This window comes from Amphiura filiformis, chromosome 2 (genome assembly GCF_039555335.1).
Source record: "Amphiura filiformis chromosome 2, Afil_fr2py, whole genome shotgun sequence".
Classification (NCBI taxonomy): domain Eukaryota; kingdom Metazoa; phylum Echinodermata; class Ophiuroidea; order Amphilepidida; family Amphiuridae; genus Amphiura; species Amphiura filiformis.
The window spans coordinates 72,227,875-72,249,302 of record NC_092629.1 but is presented as its reverse complement, the minus strand read 5'-3'; the positions used below and the strand labels follow the sequence as shown (position 1 = coordinate 72,249,302).

Below are 21,428 nucleotides of genomic sequence, written 5' to 3'. Positions count from 1 at the left end.
TACCCTTAATCAAGGTATGTGACGGGGATATTGATTGCCTTGCTGCGAATATGCAATCATAAGAAAACGGTCAACTTTGGGCTTGTCATTTTATATGAAATCAACCTATACAATTACTGGGACTTAACAAAGTTGTAATTTAAGACTAGTAGTTATATAAAAATGATGTTTTATAAATTTTGAAGGTGGACCACATCGACTTTGGGCCCCCTGAAAATGTTGAATTTGCAATAAATGTCATCTTTGTGAGGGCGCTGTTCCAAATGTAAATGAGTTGTGACCTCAATTGTTTGGATATGCATTGTATTTATCCTATATATAGCATCAATGATAGCAAAAAATAATTAATCTGACAAAAAATGTGAATTTAGGGTGGCTAAACTTGCCAGTTTACAAAACATTACATTTTTTCTTGCATATTTAATGACCCCGTGACACAACGCGCAATTACAGATTTTTTTTTTCTTTTATTTTTTGACAAATTAGGCATACAGTTAGTGTGTATACAAAGTTTCAGACCTCTCTTTATTTTTATAAAGAAGGTACAGGCTCCCAAAGATGAAATTTATTTAAAGGGCAACTTTTGGGTCCAAATTTAGGCCTCCCCTACCCCAACTTTAAATGGCTGCCACAGAAAATCCGAAAGAGCTACAGACCTCAAATTTGCAGGTTTTAATATTTTTACAGGTTCAACATACTAAAATATCAAGCAAATCTGAGGGGGTCAGGTGGGGCGCCTCCTTGATTTTATATGGAGTGACCCTAATACCAAGTTTGTGAGGGGAGTATATGTCCCGCTAGTTCCCTCCGCTGGAAATAAAGTTACAAATTGGTAAAGTTAAGATTAAGGTTAAGCAGAATACTGTTGCCGGCTACCAGCAAATGCGTGAGCAGCCAGTCAGCTGAACAGCACGTGCTGTAAGCTTTAAAAAGTACGTGATTCTTGTCAAAGGTTTTTTTTTTCTTTATTTTAAAGACTATCATCGGATTTATTTTTAAAGTACGTTTTCACTTTTCTACTCCACGAAATATTTTGCTTGTGTGACTCTACATAGACGAAAAGAGATGTCCTGAGGGATGTGAGTGTGGTTACCACCCAAACGGCAACGACATATCTGATCTGATCCTTGAGATTAAATGCCCGCAAGATTGGAATCATCTTTTGCAAGATATACCGCAGGTTACGCGCTCTCTGTAAGTATAAAACGCACCAGGAGAAGGATGCTTCCTAGGAACTATACAAAACTGCGAGGTTCCTTGGTTCCGAAGGGGAGTTATTCCAAAGGGACGTTACTCCGAATTGAGCTCGAAGGTCCTTACTTCGATTTTTTTGTAAAACCCTACGCATAACACTAAAACTAACTCTAACTCGTAACCTGACCTACACCTGGCCGTACCCTTACCTTAACCAGATCCACAACATATATTTTCGGAATAACATTCCTTCGGAATAACGTCCGTTCTTCTCAATGCAGGATAACTACCCTTCGGGATAACGCCTCTTCGGAATACCTTGCAGACCCCCGACTGCACTAGGTTATCTTTGACCTGTATGAATCATGTACTGCCTCTGCATGGGTAATAACCTGTAATATAATAACATGCGAGGATCACATCAGTGACAATAGAAAACCCCAGGTGGAACTCAAGTACACTGCAAAAACTCCGGTGTTGAATATGCAACACCGAGCTGGTGTTGAAGCTTCTGGTGTTAATTTACGGTGTTAGATTGTTAGATTAACACCACGGTGGTGTTAATACAAAATCTTAAATGTGCACTGCATGGACTTTTTTGTAGATCTAAGTGATCTATTATTTGAGTGGAAACCAACAAAAGCAACAGAAACAATTCACGCTCATTGATTAAGATGTTAACAATGATTAAAGATGATAATTTCAACACCCGTACCAGTGTCACTTCTACAAGACCAAAGAGTGTGGACCTCTCAGAACACCGCCGCAGTGTTAAATATGTTCAATCAACACCAAATGTGAATATAAGAAATTCAGGCAAAAGGATCAAATCAACACCCAGCGGTGTTGAATATGAAATTAACACCGGAAAAAGGATCAAATTAACACCAGGATACAGTGTCAAAATAACACTTCGTAGTGTCAAAATAACACTTAGCAGTGTTTCATTAACACCGAAAAGTGTGGACCTCTCAGAACACCACCCCGGTGTTAAAATCAACACCCTGAAAAATCATCACCAAGTGAAAATGCAACCTTCGTTTGAGAAAGGAGTAGCGTGACGCCACACACCACTGATAAAGCCCTGATATTTAACGCTTTGCTTATACACCATATTTACAAAGACCTCACTACATTCTTTGTTTCAGCATCTTGACTGGAAGTCAAATATCTGAGTTGGAAGTGGCTACATTTAAAGGTTTTAACAACATGACTATTCTGTAAGAAATATTATTAGTAACATTGAATTATATAAAACTAGAACACGTGTCTAATTGATTACGTCTCGTAATCATTGTTAATTGGCAGTTTTGGTACTGAATCCAATTCGGTCGATTCGATTGCTGGGAAGAGGTCAAAATACACAATGCATCTTGGGAAAATATAAATAATACGAATACAACACATGAACATATGTCATGTGTTTTTAAACCTTAATATAATATAATGTTACACGCGAATGCACACTAAAACACTCATTAGAGAATGAATTTGGAGAAAACCTTCTGATAATTACAAACACTCGCTGAGCAGCAAGACCTTCCCTCTAAGCTTTTAATCCGATAAGCTGATTATCTATTTGTTTTCATGAATTGGAAGACATTCTTTGATGTATTGCTGAGCTCATTCATCTGAAATTACTGGAGCGTGAGCCACCCAGGCTGGTGGCTCAGCACAGTATTTTATTAACAGAAGGTTTTCTCCAAATTCGTTTCCTAATGTAAAATCCATGGTCTATCTATTGATCCCACGGAATCATTCGTTAGCTCTTTTCAACATTACTATCGAGGGTTCAGAATCACTGTGACCAGCTCTCACAAAATGAGCACAAAGTTGAATGTTACTTTGGTCTTTAAAGATCAAATAATTCCTCCACAATGTCTTTTGTTTTCTATTGAATTTTGTCATGATTAATGGATTGTATAGTGCCCTGGTGACTTTATGCTCATTTTATGGGCGCATCCGATTGGGAGTTGAAGCTTTCTGGCTCTCACCCTCGTTATTATTATCACTTTTGCGTGAAAATCCGACCGTCGCTACAACGGTAAATTTCGACCTTGGAGATCCAAAATTGGACTGGCAAGAGCAACCGCTGGCGGCGCATTGTATTGTGAATCGTGAGAATGTGCACATAGGGGGTTTGAAGCTGGGCCCAATTTTAACATGCACGTGAGGGTTTACTTTAAAAGGTACATACTAGAATTTTTTTCTGCCTAGTGACGTCGTAGGAGATACAGTTTTGACTTCACGCTATGGCTAATGAAAAATAATATACGCTGTTTGTCAGGTACTTCCTTTTTAAAGTCGCCTAAAGAGGTTCGATATCTCTTTAAATACACGTTATTTTTTATCTCTTCATTAATGACGAATGTGTAAACAACCGTGACAGATTGAGGCCAGGGGTAAACGAGCTACTCTTTTCGAAACTGACTGCGATAACATGTTCTATATGCCTCACGGTATGGCTCTCTGGAAACGAAACATTTGTCTTAGGGTCGGCTTCAAATCTTTGCCACCCGTACTGGCGATTGAACCACGTTTCCAATAGAAACCGGTGAGAAACCGCCACACGGTTGTTTGATGTGATCATTATGTTTTAAATTTCCATCCCATACATAATGTTTTGTTAAATAAAAAATGCAACGACGTTCCCGAGTACTCTATTTCATTTCCTATGTTTTACCATTTTAATGTAACTACACAGGACTACTCCCGTGGTTCACGAACCCGATTATTAATCTACCATTGTAGAGAGCGAAAGACTCGTTTCGATTTTTAGATGTTACCCAATTTGCGTTTTTCAAAACCAATACCCAAATAAGTCGCCACTGTCAGTACGTACTTGAGCCCCGGACAACAAGCACAAGAGGCGAGTACATCAAATCACTGCTATTCCGTTTACAACATCAATATGTTTCGTTTATTCTTAGATCCCTTGCTGGAAATCAGTTACTGCGGATAAAAAGCTTCACATTTATCGGATTGGGAAATCTTGTGTGGCTGTGAGTACATCTATAAACTTTCAATAAACAGCTAACTCTAATTAAACATTACAACCAAATCCAAAACGTGCTATTGATGAATATTCAGAATATTAATTATTCAGGTTGAAAAACGAATTGTATCATATTTCTAACGTTATTGCGAGTAGTGAAAAATAATGTTAATACATTAGTAAGTTAATATGGGAAAATAATGATTTGACATAATTATGGTTAAAACAGAGAATCCTGATATGGCATGTGTTGTTTGCTCTGTATAAATGTGTGAAAAAAAATATGTAAACCCAATATTTTCTATACCGAAAGTCAGTTTTACAGCAATTCCAACTCCTTTAATATGAAATGCGGTATGATCCATCTCCTTTGTTACACAAGACGCATTATGGGAAGGAATTTCGGCCAAACTGTCTTCCGGTAGAGAAACCCACTTATCCACTTATTACTATCTACATAATATAATAAGTTAAAAATTGTACGGGTTTTTTTTTCATTAATAGTGACTTGTCTAACAACAACCTGGAACAATTAGAAATAAACGATTATCAGGATGCGTTGTAAGTACAACATATTATAAATATAATTTTGTATTTGATTTGTTCTCGGTTTGTGTAGTAATTTCTGGTAACAGTTCTAATTATTTGATAATATAATGTGCTTTTGGGCGTCTCTAATGTTTTTTCATTAAATACAATGACAAGAAATGTCATTATATTTCAAAACATTCTTCCATCTTATTGTATCAAACACTCAATGTAGACATCTGTGCATCTAGAATCAGGAATACCAACACAGTTAAAAATATTAAATTTTGAGTCTAATTGTTAGTGTAAGAAAGCCCCATCAACAATAGCTGCCAAGTGTCACATTTTTAGAAGTGTACAATAAAGAATGCACACATTCTATAGAGCAGCTATTGCAGATCGTGCCCACTTGCACTATCAATTTCCTTCCGAATGAGTTGGCAAATCCTTGTATGTATTGCAATTTATCTGATGTTTAAATTGCTATATTAACATATTAACTCACTTTATTTCGTTTTCTTCAATATCAGACTTACTACTAATGCTACCAATCCTTCTGAAGGAACGTCTTTCAGTGGTTTGGATAGTCTTCAGACTCTGTACGTAAATTTTTTTAGGCGTAGAACGGCGGGTGTGGTGGGTGGGAGTTGGAGGATAAATTCCCACGTGGTCCATGCTATCATCCCCGTCCCCAATGTTAAGCTAATTAAGGCGACTGTGTACTCTCAGAAATGCATTACTGTGCTGTAACTTCTTAATTATTCGTGCAGAATATATAAAAGTATACATTTTTGGAAAGGAAATTAGTCAACATGGTCACGGAATCAAAATACAAACACATGATGGTATGATGTTTGAACATATATCTAAATATTTTTTTAGAAGATGAGTTTATTAACAAACCCGATCTTTTATTAATTTTGATTACAAGTGATCTTTCACGGAATACAATGACTGTTCTGAATAACCGGATTTTCCACGAACTTCTGCACTTGAAAGAACTGTAAGTTGAAAACAAAATGATAACGAAATGAATATGATTTGACAATCTTCATAGGAATAGCAACTCTATAAAAACATGAATCAATTTTAAACTGAATATCATGCTTTTCCTTGATTTAACCATTGAAATGATGAGAAACAGCATTTGTGCACATACAGGGTGTCCCAGAAAAATTTACCGGGCGAATGAATTTGGACGTAAGTCGAGAAATAGACATCAGAATCCAAATATCTAAGAATCAGCGTATAGCCCATCTTATTCTGCATCTTATACCATAATTTTATTGGAATCGGTTGACTGATTGCGAAGAAATGAGAAATTACATAACGTATGCGTCAATTCACTTCATTCCAAGTTTGAAATAAAGATAATTCAACACAATGCGCACTAGTCAACGGGCTTCATGTTTTGTTCGGTGAAATCCTTTTCGTTCTTTTTAAAAAATCAGTTTCTTGCAAAACATTTAATTAGGTTTTGTTCAAATTTGAAAACCTGCACGATATTAAAAATGAAAGCTTTCATGTAAGATGATGCTCGGTACTTGTAAATATCTTTTTTCGTTAATATGGATATAAATGTTAGATAAAGAATTATTGCATAGAGAATTCCAGCTGCCTTTAAAAAAATTTCACACATATTAATGTTTTTGGAATACTTTCAAGAAATTGTAATGCAAAGTTTAAATCGCTTAAAACTTCAACATTAATGTTGCATGGTATCATAAATCACACATAAATCGGTAAGCACTTGATCATTGTCAATCTTGGCTAAAATGTTCTTTGGAAAGTTAAAATTTAATATATTTGCACAACCTAAAGAATTAAAGTTGGAAAGCTTCCCATTGTAATTTTCCAATTTTTTTCGGACAAACTGTTATTCATCTTCATGTGAAAGCATGAATAACATAACACCGTCGGATTATAAAATAGATAATGTGGACTAAATTTAATGAGATACACAAACTTTAGGAAGTGGTGAGCGAGTATGAAAAAAGCGCCTGTTGATCAAACTTGGAATGAACTGCATTGATGCGCACATAATGTAATCGTTAATTTCTTCACAACCAGTCAACCGAATCAAATACAATTTTCGTATGGGATGCACAATAAAATAGGCTATGCGCTACATTTTAAATATTCTTATTCTGATGTCTATTTTTCGACTTACGTTCAATTTTATTCACTCGGTAATTTTTTCTGGGACACCCTGTATTAAACAACTAATTACATTTTTATGTCAAATAAAGTTAAAATGTTTTTGTAAATACTATTACACGAAGCACTATATCTACGTGTATAATATGTTGAGTAGAACGTAGTGTTTAATAGGTTAACTATTTGAAATCAAATTTGACATCAAACAGATTTTTGTTCCATGTGCCTCTTTTGCGCTTGGAAAATGATGCTTTCTCTGGACTACAACAGCTAAGAACTCTGTAAGTGGGCATGAGATTGTGATACGATCAAAATGCATTAGTCTAATGTCGCTTGTATCGATTGTGATGGTTATTGATAAAATAAAAATAAATGTTGGTATTTATACAGCGCCTTTCACATGTGAACATGTACCAAAGCGCTTTACATTTATTCCGCCGTCGTTAGAATATGTCAGCTGCCATACAATGCCCAAAGCATGCTCATACCGTTGGGCTGCGCTCAATGGACAGTATTCATAACAGCTCCCCATTTCACACCTGGGTGGAGAGGAGTAATCGAGATAAAGTGCCTTACTCAAGGGCACAACACGATGGCGTCGCCGGGGCTCGAACCCGCAACCTTCCGATTATGAGTCGTAGCCCGTTCCGCTCGGCCACCGTGCTCCCCCGCAGCTGTTATGTTTTACTTTGTTTAAATGTGTGGGTTTGGCCCATACATTTGAATTAGTACATAATACATACGCTGGTTTCACCAGTTTCCCTACTAAAGTGCTAATATTAAGCACTCTATAACAGAGTTTAAAGTGTTACTTTTGAACACCCGGCGGGCTCTTGTCATCCTCGTAAAGAGAACAGGGGTTGGATAATGAAGGAAATAAAATTATTTGGTAAATATTAAATAGAATAACGTGCATATTTATACAATAACGTATATCATATGTGCTGTTTATTTGGTTTTATGTGCAGTTTATTTGGTTATTTACAGCCTGTTACCAATTTAACAATAGATGTGTTATCACTCTACACTATTATAGTACTAAATATTAGCAATATAAGATTTATTGTAGAATGCGTTAGTGCAAAAATCAGACGTTTTGGTCATATATAATTTTATATGCAATCTTTAATTTTTCCAATAGAGTAATTGTGAGAGCAGATTCTGATAGCGATGAGCTTATTGTTGGTGCAAAGGCATTCAGCGATCTAATCAAACTCCAAACAACGTAAGTCAAAATAAACATTAATTTCTTTAAAGGCACTATTAGCTAAATCAAAAAAAAAGTGGGGGGGGGGGACCAACGTTGGAAGGGTAGGCTAAAATACTCTTCAGATCTGAAAGCTCCCTAATGGTAAAATTTGACGTTCTCGTCAAAACTAATAAATAAATTCAGGACTCTGTCCGTACGGATACTTCGGAACGGAACTTCACGTAATTACATTCGGCACCGATATTTTCTTTATTTTTGTATTTTTCTTGTGCAAATACATGTTATACATGGGCCTAATGGTAATTTTATTGTATTCGACTTGGTGAATTTTCAAATGTATCCTAAAAGGCTTAACTTCAGTCTCTTTATGGATTATAATCTCTTTTATGGATTGTAAATGTAGGTCATTTGGGTAATTCTAACTTGATAATAAAATTGAAACGTTTGACATTTGGCGAAAGTAATGCGTCTACTTATATGCTTCGTTGTAATCACTCCTCAGCCAGTTTTCCCTTGTTCGCTACTACGCTCAGTCAATTGCGTTAAACACTTCATGTGATAAATAGGAGCGTTTGTAGTAACCTAATTTTCGACATTACGCATAAATGACGACAATTATGTAAAGTTTCAACGCAACCGATAAATATGACACAGTACTTAAGATTCGTAGGAAGAAGTCTGCATTCGTTTGTTATAAGGGGCGAAACAACACACTCGAGTTCTTCGTAACACACACATCAAGCATGTCAAGACTACCGAGTAAATTACACCGTTTAATGCACATCGTAGACGTTTAATTGTAATTTGTTTTATGAAATATTTCCTCAGGTACGTTGATGATCACTCTGTATGTTGTTACTTTTCTCATCAAGTAAAGTGTACGACATTGGAGCCTTTGCCACCTTTATTCAACTGCGGATCCTTAATGCAAAACTCTCTACTCAGAATATCTATGTGGATCTTGGGCTTCAGTGCTATCTTTGGAAATATCTTTGTTATAATAATCAGATGTCAGGAAAGAACCGACAGTGTGATTCAAGTAAAACAAAAGATATTTATTTCAAGCCTTGCAATATCTGATTCCTTAATGGGTGTTTACATGATAATATTGGCTTCTGCTGATGTTTATTACGGTGATGAGTATTTCCGCAAATCTGATGAATGGCGCACAGGTGCCGTGTGTAAAATAGCAGGTTTCTTAGGCCTCCTTGCGAGTGAAGCATCCGTCTTTTTCATCACCTTAATCAGTATCGATCGATTTCTCAGTGTTGTTTTTCCCTTTGGACAGATAAAATTAAGATCAAAATCATCTAAGATTTCAGTTGGTGTAATTTGGATCGTTTCATTGATCGTAGCAATTGTACCAGTGCTACTTGCTGGACCTAACTCGGATTTTTATGATCTTTCTGATGTTTGTATTGGTTTACCCTTGATAACAAGACCAGCTAGTTTCAAAATCGAAACCAGTGGTATCAGTAATCAAATTGCATTTGATTTACCCGTTGCAAATGACTCAAGACCCGCATGGTATTTTTCTATTATGTTATTTCTTGGCTTAAATTTAATTTGTTTTCTTGCGATACTGGTTTGTTATATATTTATACTTATATCCGCACGACGATCGAGTGAAATGGCCGGCCGTAAAGAAAACAAAGATGAGATCAAGATGGCCGTCAAAATGGCAGCCATAGTTGGTACTGATTTTATTTGCTGGTTTCCCGTAATCGTAATGGGGATACTATCACAAACAGGTGCGGTAGTCATCCCATTAGATGCGTACGTGTGGTCTGTTGTCTTCGTTTTACCTATAAACTCCTCCTTAAATCCATATCTATACACCCTTGCCACTTTAATAGGTAATCATAAAAGCGAATCACGGAGACTAAGTGCGAAAATTGAAATGCAAAATACAGTATCAAGTAAACTTGGTACAAATGGTAATAATATTTAGTAGATTTCGACAAAAAACAGCTTAAAATAAAGTTTACAAACTTTCGTCCAGCATAATGAATTGAAACTTGAACAAAAAAGTTCCTTGATGGTCAAGCCAATTAATCTGCCCTGGTCTCTTAGGTATCGCAGCCAAAATTTGTACAATCTTGGAAGCGATCGTAAAATTCTGCTTCGATGCTTGTTATGAATGACTAAATAGTCAGAATTAATGAGATCTTTTTGATCGGTATATTACATTACAAAGATTAAATGTTATCACAATACAACAGTCAACTTGATATTTCAATTAGTAATAAGGATCGATCAAGCATCGATGGTCGATGGAAATATCGAGCAAATGTGGCTCTATTGCTTTATGTTTCTAGTTCCACTTTTGATGTGCAATATCTGTTTTACCTCCCTACAATCTTAGTGGTGTTTTTATTGTTTTGTCTTGCTTTGTTCTTTTACCCTTGGTTTTTAAAGACCTCAATGGAAATAAGCTTTTCTTTGCAAAGGTATTATAGCCTGGGCTACTCTACTTCATTTGCCATGTTTTACCATTTTTATGTTACTATTTCAATCTATAATTCTATATAACTATTTAGATATTAGCTATTCTAATTTGTTGCCAGATGGGCACAAAAAGTAACTTTACATATAAAACCAAAGCGATTTAATAAGACACTAAACTAAATTAAATGAGCAAAGCGGTCGACAGATGGAGAATTTTGTTCTGCGTATAATTTATTACCTCATTCAGCATGTTCAGACGTTATTTCCACAACTAATATTACCATTTTAATGAAGAAAGAGAGCATTTAATTTCAAATTATGCACAGGGCCGTGAACAGGCTAGGGAGCGTTAATCTGTTACGTTGTATAGGTCCGTTACAAAAGGCAGCGGAAATTGCACTGAAAGAGGAAATATCCAAGTTCTGCCTTTTATCATTCAAATGGGTATAATGGGGAATAAAAAAAAGTATGAGAACAAAATTTTCCATTTATGGGGCCACTTTATTTTCAATGTCTTTAAGAGATCGTTACATTATTAAAAGTATACTTATTAAAAGGATACTTTTTGTGCGCAGTGTATATTCACTTAGTCTATATGTTATATGTCACTTTTACATGTGTATATTTTGTTGAATACCGAATAAAATCCATCTCTGACATGTTCCCGCTAATTTTCTTTTCCTTTTTTTTGTAAACGTACGCAGTACAACCAGTAAGAAAGATCTAGATTTTAATATCCAATACTGTAGATCATCCTAAGTTGTACTTTATAATTTCATTGTTCATTGTTAACTATTGCAATAAAAAAAATATATTGGCATGTATTGCTTGTCTATGAATAATATGTTTAGGACATATTGTATCAAGCAATATTCCCCAAAATGCTTCAAGCATGAAACCTTTACTATCCGCCAACATTAACAATTGCCCCGGACGAAGGTAACTGGACACCTTTGTTCCATAACCATTAAGGTATAGGACATTTTTTGTTTTTGCTATAGCCCCCGAATGAAATGTATTTAATTATGTTTGTACTCACTCGGGTAGCATTGTGTGTGAATTTTACATCTGAACTAAGTGCTCTTCTTTTTATGGGCATTTTAGGGTCTAAAATTCCCCAAAATGAGGATTTTTCAATATTGCCGTCCATTTCTAATCGTTACCCCCATAGACTACATGTAAAATAAAAAGGCTCATAAAAATTTAATAGCACCTAGTTCGGATTCACACAAAATGCTATTTGAGTGATTACAAAGATAATTAAATACTTTTCATTCGGGGGCTATGTGGAATTGTTTTAAATGTATTCCTTGTACAATGACATTTTACAATAAAATGTCCATTGGAAGCAAAGGTGTGGAATGCTGCATGTTCATTTGGTTATCAATTCCCCCATCAAATTCATATTAAAATGGGTGTCAATGCGGTACAAACAAGGCCCTTTACATCCCCAACTAATTGTATTAAAGCCATAATGTGTGATTTGCTCCATAGCGACGCCCTCAATTTGTCTCTAATTTCTACTGTTTGCATGATTGTAATGCCCAGTGGTGTACTAAAATACCACGTGAAAGACTAAGCCTGAAGTGCTTTATTTACAGTGAAATTTAAGTTTTTATATTAAAACCGGAGATCTCCCGTTTTATTCAGAGTTCACCGATTGAGTGCTTGTTAACACGGCCCGTGAATGTCAGCCATGTATACACACGAATCAGTGACGTATACATTGTATGCATATAGTTATTCGTCGTACTACGTCTTGACGTATTTACTGTGTGCATCGCTATTTGTCTTATACAGGTATGGCGGTATTGCCGCTTGTATCTCAATTGTACAGTGCGCAAAAGAATTAAGGTACCAGTTATGTTCAACACTGTATATTCTAAACAAAGACAACTATCTTATAATTGAAAGCAGCAGTCAACAGCTTGCCAGTGGTTCGGCCAAAAGCCATGTATTTGATTTTGATGATTTATACAATCGGCCGGATTAACAAATCACTGAATGGGCCTTTATAAGCTTACGTGATACATTTGTCAACCAACAGTAAGGCTGAACTTTATATTGAAGTGGCTGAAATATTTGATTCAAAAGAAATTGGTTCCCTCAAAATGAAATGTCCAGGTGATAGTATTGATGGATATACCTTTGTAGGTCCTGTGGTTCTCGAGTTATGTTGTAAAGAGGGATGAGACAACATCCCTTTTGTAAAACGTACAAAACTCATTAACAACAATAAATCAAGCAAGCAAGTTTTCAAAATATGAAGTTTTGCAAAACATGAATGTGTTATTTTAAAATAATATATTGATTTAGATAATGAAAATCGATCTTTTTGGCTGTTTCGAACAACAATACTTAGTCAACCCTTAACTTCATTAATTTCTTCAATTCTAAACTACAATGCAGCACTTTATTGTTAATGTGTATTGTCCCATTGGAAAGGTCCAAAAATTAATCAATTTGTAGTTTCCCAATTATCTCAGTGACGCGTGAACGGATTTTGATGATTTATGCACCAATCTATAGAAGACACTTCAAGGATTTTGAATCTGCAAGAAAGTTTTAATTTTACTGCTGATATTTTAAGTTATGTTCCTCGATCCACAGGGCCTATTTTTATTGAGACACCCTGTAGACCACCAAATAACTTCTCCATTGAAAAGTACGTAAAAATCAACTTTTTTAAACGGCGTCATCCCTGTATTAAGGACTGAAATTTCATTTAAGCTTCAATTTTGGTGAACTTTATAGATTCAGTTTTTAAAAGCATAAAAGCAAAGGCCTGGTGGTTATTCCATATGTAGCAGGAGTGTCTGAAAGAATCAGCAGAACCCTAAAGAAACACGACATAGCAACCGCCATGAGACCACACACTGCAATCAGCTGAGGAAAATGGTGGTTCGCCCCAAAGACAAGCAAGAACCGGTCAAAACTCCGAATTGTGTTAACGAAGTCCCGTGTGGTAGCTGTGACTTAACTTACGTAGGCGAAACAAAAAGAACTTTCGGCACACGGTTAGACGAGCACTGAAGGGAGGCGGAAAAAGCGAGTCAACAAAAATACGCCCGGCCTAAACGAAAAGAATCTGAGAACCATTTTAAGAACTCAGCTATTAGTGACCATGTAGCCAGGGCTAATCATGTTATAAATTGCGGGAGTCTAAAATGTTAGAGAGAGAGAGAGAGAGAGAGAGAGAGAGTGACAGAAAAGCGCGATGGATAAAAGACCCAATTCAGATCAGGAGGAGGGGGAGAGGAGTGATGAACAGAGACGAGGGGGTCTACAATCTGAGTCATGTTTATGATCCACTTTTGGAGACTGCGAGTAGGACTAACATCACTACCGGAAGTGACATAACTTCCCGCCAGTTATCAGCTGTTGGATCACAAGCTTCGATAAAGTCAGTGGTTCACTGACGAAACTGTCAGCAAGAAAATAGTAAGTTTCTTCACTGGTTTTGACAAATTAAAAACCTGTTTATTTCGTTATTACCAAACCTGATGAACCTGTTTCAATATTCTCTGCAGAATGGTAGATACAACTGGAGTAGCAAATGGCATAATGCCCTTCATTAAAGAGGCAAATCAGAAGTCGACACCCCTCCAGAAGATACCAACTATATGACTACTATCAAATTCCGCACTGCAGATGGTGTAACCTATCCAGCACTGTCTCTTCCAAAAAGAGATCCAACAAACATCTGATGGATGAGGAACATAAGCAAGTAGTATATATTTCCTCCAATAATCACAGAGACTGCAAAACGTCCTGAACATTACAATCTATTCTGAAAGGACCAAAACAGTTATCATCATTGAGCTTACAGTCCCAATGGAAGAAAACCTGTCAAATGCCAATGCAAGAAAGAAAAGCAAATACCAAGATCTTGTAGCCGACTGCGAAAATAGTGGATGGTGTACGCACTACTTCCCAATTGAAATTGGAAGCAGAGGTATTTACAACACATCGCTGACAAAATGCATCGCTGCTCTCGGAGTACCAAGTGGGAAAAGACGTAACATCATGTATGTGGCTTTTAAAGCTGCACTCAGAACCAGCTATAATTTAGGTATATTATTGACTTTTATTGATTCTTAACATGATGTTTCATCGGTAAACATGTTTAAGGCTACATGCTCTTTTTGGTTGAAATTTTTGGCGGGAAATAATCCCGCCAAAACATTAAAGTAATCTTTTCCCACAACTAAATATCATAGTCAGGAAATTAATGATGCATCTGGTAGCTTAGATCATAACTTTCAGTATACTTAGTTGCAATTATTATTTGTTTTTACAGAGTCTTGAATTGTCGAGGTTTTTGATCAAAAAACATCACTCGGTGTATTTTGATACTCGAGGCATTAACTATTCTTAAATTAGCCCCAAATCACAATTTATTATATACACGTGTAGCAAACACCAATGGGAATAATAAGGGCGTTGTTTGCGGAGCCTAAATTTGGTTTGATTTTATTTCACAATGATTCTAAGGTGAGAATTTTGACCTGACATTTCCTTTTTGGATTTCCAATTTAAATTCATTGATATGTGATATTTTGAATAAATAAAGAGTACGCTTACCTTTCTGCAACACTTCCCGGTATCATTGAGCATCTGCTGAGAGCCAACATTTTGGCTGAAAACAGTCCCTTCCTATCATTTTTGAACAAAATATGTCTCAAAATTACGTGCAATACGCGTATAAATTAGCACAGCGAGGAAATGAAGAGAGCTATTTACGGTGGGGTATCTATTGTAAGCTATTAGGGTATAGTATACCAGACATGTCAAGCAGGCATCCATAAGGGCGGTATATTCAAATGCTATTGTCTGGATCATTGAGTATCGATCGCGGAAGTAGGCCTATACACGTATGTGTGCAGTCCCCGGGTATTGACATAATTACAATGAAGTCGTGCATGACCCAGCGTTTTTATTTTATTTATTAGAAAATGAATCGTCGTTTATTACGAGTCCTAAGAGTCATACCAGTTCAATTCATCAAAATTAATTTGTATTAAATAAAAAAACAAACACACAAGTAGAGTTCTATGTCATACTATGACTGTATTCCTACCAAAATCTGCTATTCAATATACTAGAAACGTGTTGATATGTATATCTTTGAAAATCGCCAGACATTAACGACAGGCACCGGTGGCGCAGTGGTATAGTCGCCTGTCACTATGTAGCATTAATAGTACCTTGGCAGTGGTTCGAACCCTGGTGTGAATTTTAGTATTTTTTATTCTTTTTACTAATGCGCTGTGCCGTTTTTCAAACACGCCCCTGCATGAAATTGATGGCCAAGTATCCTTAAGTGTTTATTTAGTGCATTTTAATCTTGTAGTTGACTTTTAATTATGTTTAATATGTTGTTCTTATGTAAATCTATGGTATATTTTAATGGTTTTCAAGCTTGTTCCGCGCTTTGAGTTTGTTTCACATTATAAGGCGCTTCATAAATGTTATTTATTATTATTATTACAGTTAGGACGCTGGACAACCGATTGTTATTGTTCTGCAAGGCTCACTCAGTCATTTAATAAGGCAATACAAACGATCGAATTTGGTATTCAAATGAACAAAATTTTGAGTTACACCTTTTCAGTGTAAATTTTTTTTTCTCGGCCAAATGAAAAGCAATAATTTTCATTTTTTCAGTAAATTTCAGGAAAAACTGTAATGCTTGATACTGTATTTTTTTTTCAAATCTTAGTGTTAAACTTAGTCGTGAAATTCAGTCATTTAGTGTAAGACCAAGGTAAGCAAAATGCATATTATGAAAATGGTATCTCCAAGGTTACTATCCTTGATCCATTTTCTGGACAAGCCTGGACAAACCTGGTCAAACCTGTACAAATTTGCTTTAATTTTGACTTTCTGTACATTCCTGGACACAAAACCTCCTCAGATAATCCCCTCCCTGGACAGTCCTGGACAGACCTGGACAAAAACTACCTATTTCTGGACATTGGCTGTTTCTAGTGTAAGCATCAAATTGTGTCTTTTAGTGTGATATTTTTGATTTTTATAGGCCTTTAGTTCGCCCGTGAGCTTTTTACAGAATTCATTTTTAGCGTCTCAAACTAATATAGTTTGCTAAAGAAAGATATTTCCCACCTCTGTAAAGCACATCGTGTGGGTCTATATATTATAGTTTTGTCAGAATTTCCGTTTTTATTTTACCTTTTTCCCTTCATGCTCCGAAAATGTCAAACTCAGTACTCTATTTCGAGAGCAACCAGCAGAAATAATCGATATTTCAATTGTTGTCAACCAGGTCCCTTTTCCATTGAAAACCAGGATTGCCTGACCAGCGATTTGGTAGCCCAAATCCCCAATTCTGGTAAATGAGGTGGATTTTGGAAATTTGCTCCCGTGATAGCCTGCAATTTCAATTTATATGGGCTATGGATTCCATGATTATGAAAACCATTTTGTCTGTTTGTTTGTTTGTTTGTTTATTTATTTACCTAGGATGAGGTCCATGGGAAAATCCACTGTCCAAACCTAGAAAAATTCGCGTGTTATTAGAGGGGATTTTAATTTTCTGTCCCTCCTATCTCCAGGTGAATTTTGAATGACCCCCCCATCGCGGGTTGGCATTTTCATTACACCCTTCAGACTGGCGTTCGGGTTTGTGTAGGCCTATTTGTCATAATTTAGCGCTATAGGACCTACGGTATGTAATATTATGTAGGCCTATGGGGGTGGGGTGGGTACTCAACACATTTGAACCATGACTTACAATCAACCATGCAAGGCTCATTGTTACCATAAATGATTTTTCCTTTAGGTCATTATAATAGGTTGTTATAAACTTCCGTGTTTAACCTTGTATTGTTTTGGCTGCTTCATTATGACTTTCGGTGGGTTTAAGCAATTTAAAACAAACACAAACAAAAGGCACTATACCGAAACACTAGGTAATTTATTTGCTATATTGAAGTTCTGGCAAAACTGTATCCAGGCCGGGCACCCAGAGATATCGATCCACAATGCTAGTATTTCACGCGTGCATTTGAAATTTTTTCAGCTGATATTCAAAAATTATGGAATCAAAACGGAAATTCTGACAAAACTATAATATATAAACACAAACGATGTACTTTACAGAAGTAAGAAATATCAAACTTTAGAAAACTATATAAATTTAAGACAATAAAAAATGAATTCTGCAAAAAGCTCACGGGCGAACTAAAGGCCTATAAAAATCAAAAATATCACACTAAAAGACACAATTTGATGCTTAATTTTAACACCAGGATTTTTAAAAAATGTTCATCCAAGCACTATGTTTTTATTTGACATTACTGAAGAAAAAAAAATTTGCTTTATATTTGACCGAGAAAATAAATTTCATAGCAAAAGGTGTATCTCGGAATTGTGCTGATTTTAACATGTATCGATCGACTTTTAGCGCGACTAAGCAGAACAAAAGAACGGTTGTCCTGCGTTTAGACTGTATTATCCAATTATTTCTGAGCCACCAATTTGCTTTGTCCTCGCAAACAATACATTGGATTGCTCTGCAAACATTTAGTTGGATATGGCAAGGAACCTAATCCGTGTCCTGGACAGACCTGGTCAGACCTGGACACATTTTCTTTGATTTTTGCTGTCTGTACATTCCTGGACACAAAACCTCCTCAGATAATCTCCTCCCTGGACAGTCCTGGACAGACCTGGACAAAAACTACCTATTTCTGGACATTGGCTGTTCCTAGTGTTAATTTTAATACCAGGATTTAAAAAAAAATGTTCATCCAAGCACTATGTTTTTTGACATTACTGAAGAAAAAAAAAATTTTGCTTTATATTTGACCGAGAAAATAAATTTCATAGCAAAAAGATGTATCTCGGAATTGTGCTGATTTTAACATGTATCGATCGACTTTTAGCGCGACTAAGCAGAACAAAGGAACGGTTGTCCTGCGTTTAGACTGATTATACGTGAATCCGATCGTCACAGACTGGATGTTTTTGAAATGCGATGCCTAAGGCTGAGTTCACATAGAAGTATACGGTATACGGTATTCGCTATACGAAATACGCTCATTCGATCAGGCTGAGTTCATATAGGAGTATACTACTAATACCCGGTACTATGATTTTGCCTTAGGCTGCGTTCACATAGAAGTATACTATTCGGGTATACGGTGCACGTTTTGCAGGTGCACGCGTATAGCTCAAATCGAGCAATGCAATTTCATAGTACCGGGTCACATAAGGCTACGATCGCATAGAAGTATACTATTCGGGTATACGATGCACGTTTTGCCGGTGCACGCGTATAGCTTAAATCGAGCAAGGTAATTTCATAGTACCGGGTCACATAAGAGCTATTCGAAAAGGCCTTTAGTATAGTGGGAATCGTGCGTGTTCGATTTTAGTGCAGCGTATACCGTCCTAATTTTAAAAACCTAAACCATATGTGGGTAAATTCATTTTTTTTAATAGATGCACTATCTAATGCTGCACATTATGACACCTCATTGAATGCAATGTGACCTCAAGAAGTAAAGTTATAAGCATTTGATAAGACGGAGAAAATGGGTAAACTGACATACTCGCTATCCGCTATACGAAATACGCTCATTTGATCAGGCTGAGTTCACATAGTATACTCCTATATGAACTCAGCCTGATCGAATGAGCGTATTTCGTATAGCGAATACCGTATACCGTATACTTCTATGTGAACTCAGCCTTAGGGCAATGCTTGGATCAAACAGAGTCTCAACATCACTTGCTCCACCAATGATGTTATCTGCCGGAGTCGTTTGAAATGGCATGAAGGCGCTAAATCTGACAATAGCAACAATCGCGCAAAGTAGCACAAGTTAATGTGAAAGCGTGATTCTTGTCATAGAGCACAGAATAGCGCAAAGTAGCACAAGTTAATGTGAAAGCGTGATTCTTGTCATAAGAGCACAGAATAGCGCAAAGTAGCACAAGTTAATGTGAAAGCGTGATTCTTGTCATAGAGCACAGAATAGCGCAAAGTAGCACAAGTTAATGTGAAAGCGTGATTCTTGTCATAAGAGCACAGAATAGCGCAAAGTAGCACAAGTTAATGTGAAAGCGTGATTCTTGTCCATAAGAGCACAGAATAGCGCAAAGTAGCACAAGTTAATGTGAAAGCGTGATTTTTTGTCATAAGAGCACAGAATAGCGCAAAGTAGCACAAGTTAATGTGAAAGCGTGATTCTTGACATAAGAGCACAGAATAGCGCAAAGTAGCACAAGTTAATGTGAAAGCGTGATTCTTGTCATAAGAGCACAGAATAGCGCAAAGTAGCAGTTAATGTGAAAGTGTGATTCTTACCATAAAGAGCACAGAATAAACAGAACAGCAATTCACGCGATTTTGCGTTTTTGTACATCACCTTCCGTACGGTACCTCAAGCTTGTGCTATTCACGCGATTTTGCGATTTTGCGTTTTTGTACTACCGTACCTCAAGCTTGTGCTATTCACGCGATTTTGCGTTTTTTACTACCGTACCTCAAGCTTGTGCTATTCACGCGCTTTTGCGATTTTGCGTTTGTGTACTACCGTACCTCAAGCTTGTGCTATTCACGCGATTTTGCGTTTTTGTACAGTACCTCGAGCTTGTGCTATTCACGCGATTTTGCTCATCTCGCTGATTCCATCACCTACCTCAAGCATGAACTATTCACGCGATTTTGCGTTTTTCTAAAACCTCCCTAAACCAGATTTAGTTTTCAACCCCACAATTTAATTTTATTAAACAGTAAATGAGTATCTATTGGCTCCTTATTCTACCCACGAACACCTCTCCTAAATATTATCGCCTTTTTTTTAATTTTCTGCAAACACCCCAAAACCGTCCACGCCAGATTTTAAATTTCTCTTTGCCGAGAACCGCTGTGTCTAAAGTCGCCATCCTCTGAAAGAGTTGTCAGGACGAGGATGTTTAGATATGAAGTACTTACCGACAAAAACCCCTTTCCCGAAAACCGCCCAACCCCAAACATCACTTCTCTTAACTTAAAAAGCATTCGCAATTTGAGCATTCGCAATTTGAGCATTCACAATTTGAGCATTCACAATTAAATTATATGAAACAGTAAATGAGTATATTTTGGCTCCTTATTATTAAATACAAAGCATTCGTAATTTGAGCATTCACAATTTTAATTATATGAAACAGTAAATGAGTATATAATTGACTCCTTATTTTATCCACGAACACCTTTCCTAAACATTTTTTTCTGAAAACCGCCCCAACCCAAAAACCGTCCACACCAGATTTTAAATTTCTCTTTGCCGAGAACCGCTGTTTCTAAAGTCGCCATCCTCTGAAAGAGTTGTCAGGACGAGGATGTTTAGATATGTTGTACTCACCGACAAAATACCCCTTCCCGAAAACCGCCCAACCAAACATCACTTCTCTTTGCCGAAAACCGCTATGTCTAAGTCGCCATATGAAGTACCTACCCGCTGTGTCTAAAGTCGCCTTCCTCTGAAAAAGTTGCCCGCCCACCCCAAAACCCTCCACACCAGATTCTAAATTTCTCTTTGCCGAGAACCGCTGTGTCTAAAGTCGCCATCCTCTGAAAGAGTTGTCAGGACGAGGATGTTTAGATATGTTGTACTCACCGACAAAATACCCATTCCCGAAAACCGCCCAACCAAACATCACTTCTCTTTGCCGAGAACCGCTGTCTAAAGTCGCCGTCCTCTTAAAAAGTTGCCAGGACGAGGATGTTTAGATATGTTGTACTCACCGACAAAATACCCCTTCCCGAAAACCGCCCAACCAAACATCACTTCTCTTTGCCGAGAACCGCTGTGTCTAAAGTCGCCATCCTCTGAAAAAGTTGCCCGCCCACCCCAAAACCCTCCACACCAGATTCTAAATTTC

The 21,428-nt window shown here is 36.8% G+C and overlaps 1 protein-coding gene and 1 long non-coding RNA gene across 2 annotated transcripts; both read left to right on the top strand.

Annotated features, from left to right (window-relative positions):
• The first annotated feature begins 2,342 nt into the window (after positions 1-2,342).
• LOC140136843 (uncharacterized) lies at positions 2,343-4,750 on the top strand. Its single transcript, XR_011856773.1, has 3 exons — positions 2,343-2,414; positions 4,125-4,196; positions 4,694-4,750. It is a non-coding gene; the product is annotated as an uncharacterized lncRNA (long non-coding RNA).
• Positions 4,751-8,017: 3,267 nt separating this feature from the next.
• LOC140136833 (G-protein coupled receptor GRL101-like) lies at positions 8,018-10,737 on the top strand. The gene is made up of 2 exons (XM_072158434.1): positions 8,018-8,099; positions 8,913-10,737. Exon 2 carries the CDS (start codon positions 9,010-9,012, stop codon positions 10,033-10,035), a length of 1,026 nt encoding a protein of 341 aa, XP_072014535.1. The 5' UTR covers positions 8,018-8,099; positions 8,913-9,009; the 3' UTR covers positions 10,036-10,737.
• Positions 10,738-21,428: the final 10,691 nt, after the last annotated feature.

Coding starts and splice junctions, on each gene's coding strand:
- LOC140136833 (XM_072158434.1), top strand. CDS start 9,010: ATGCAAAACTCTCTACTCAGAATATCTATGTGGATCTTGGGCTTCAGT.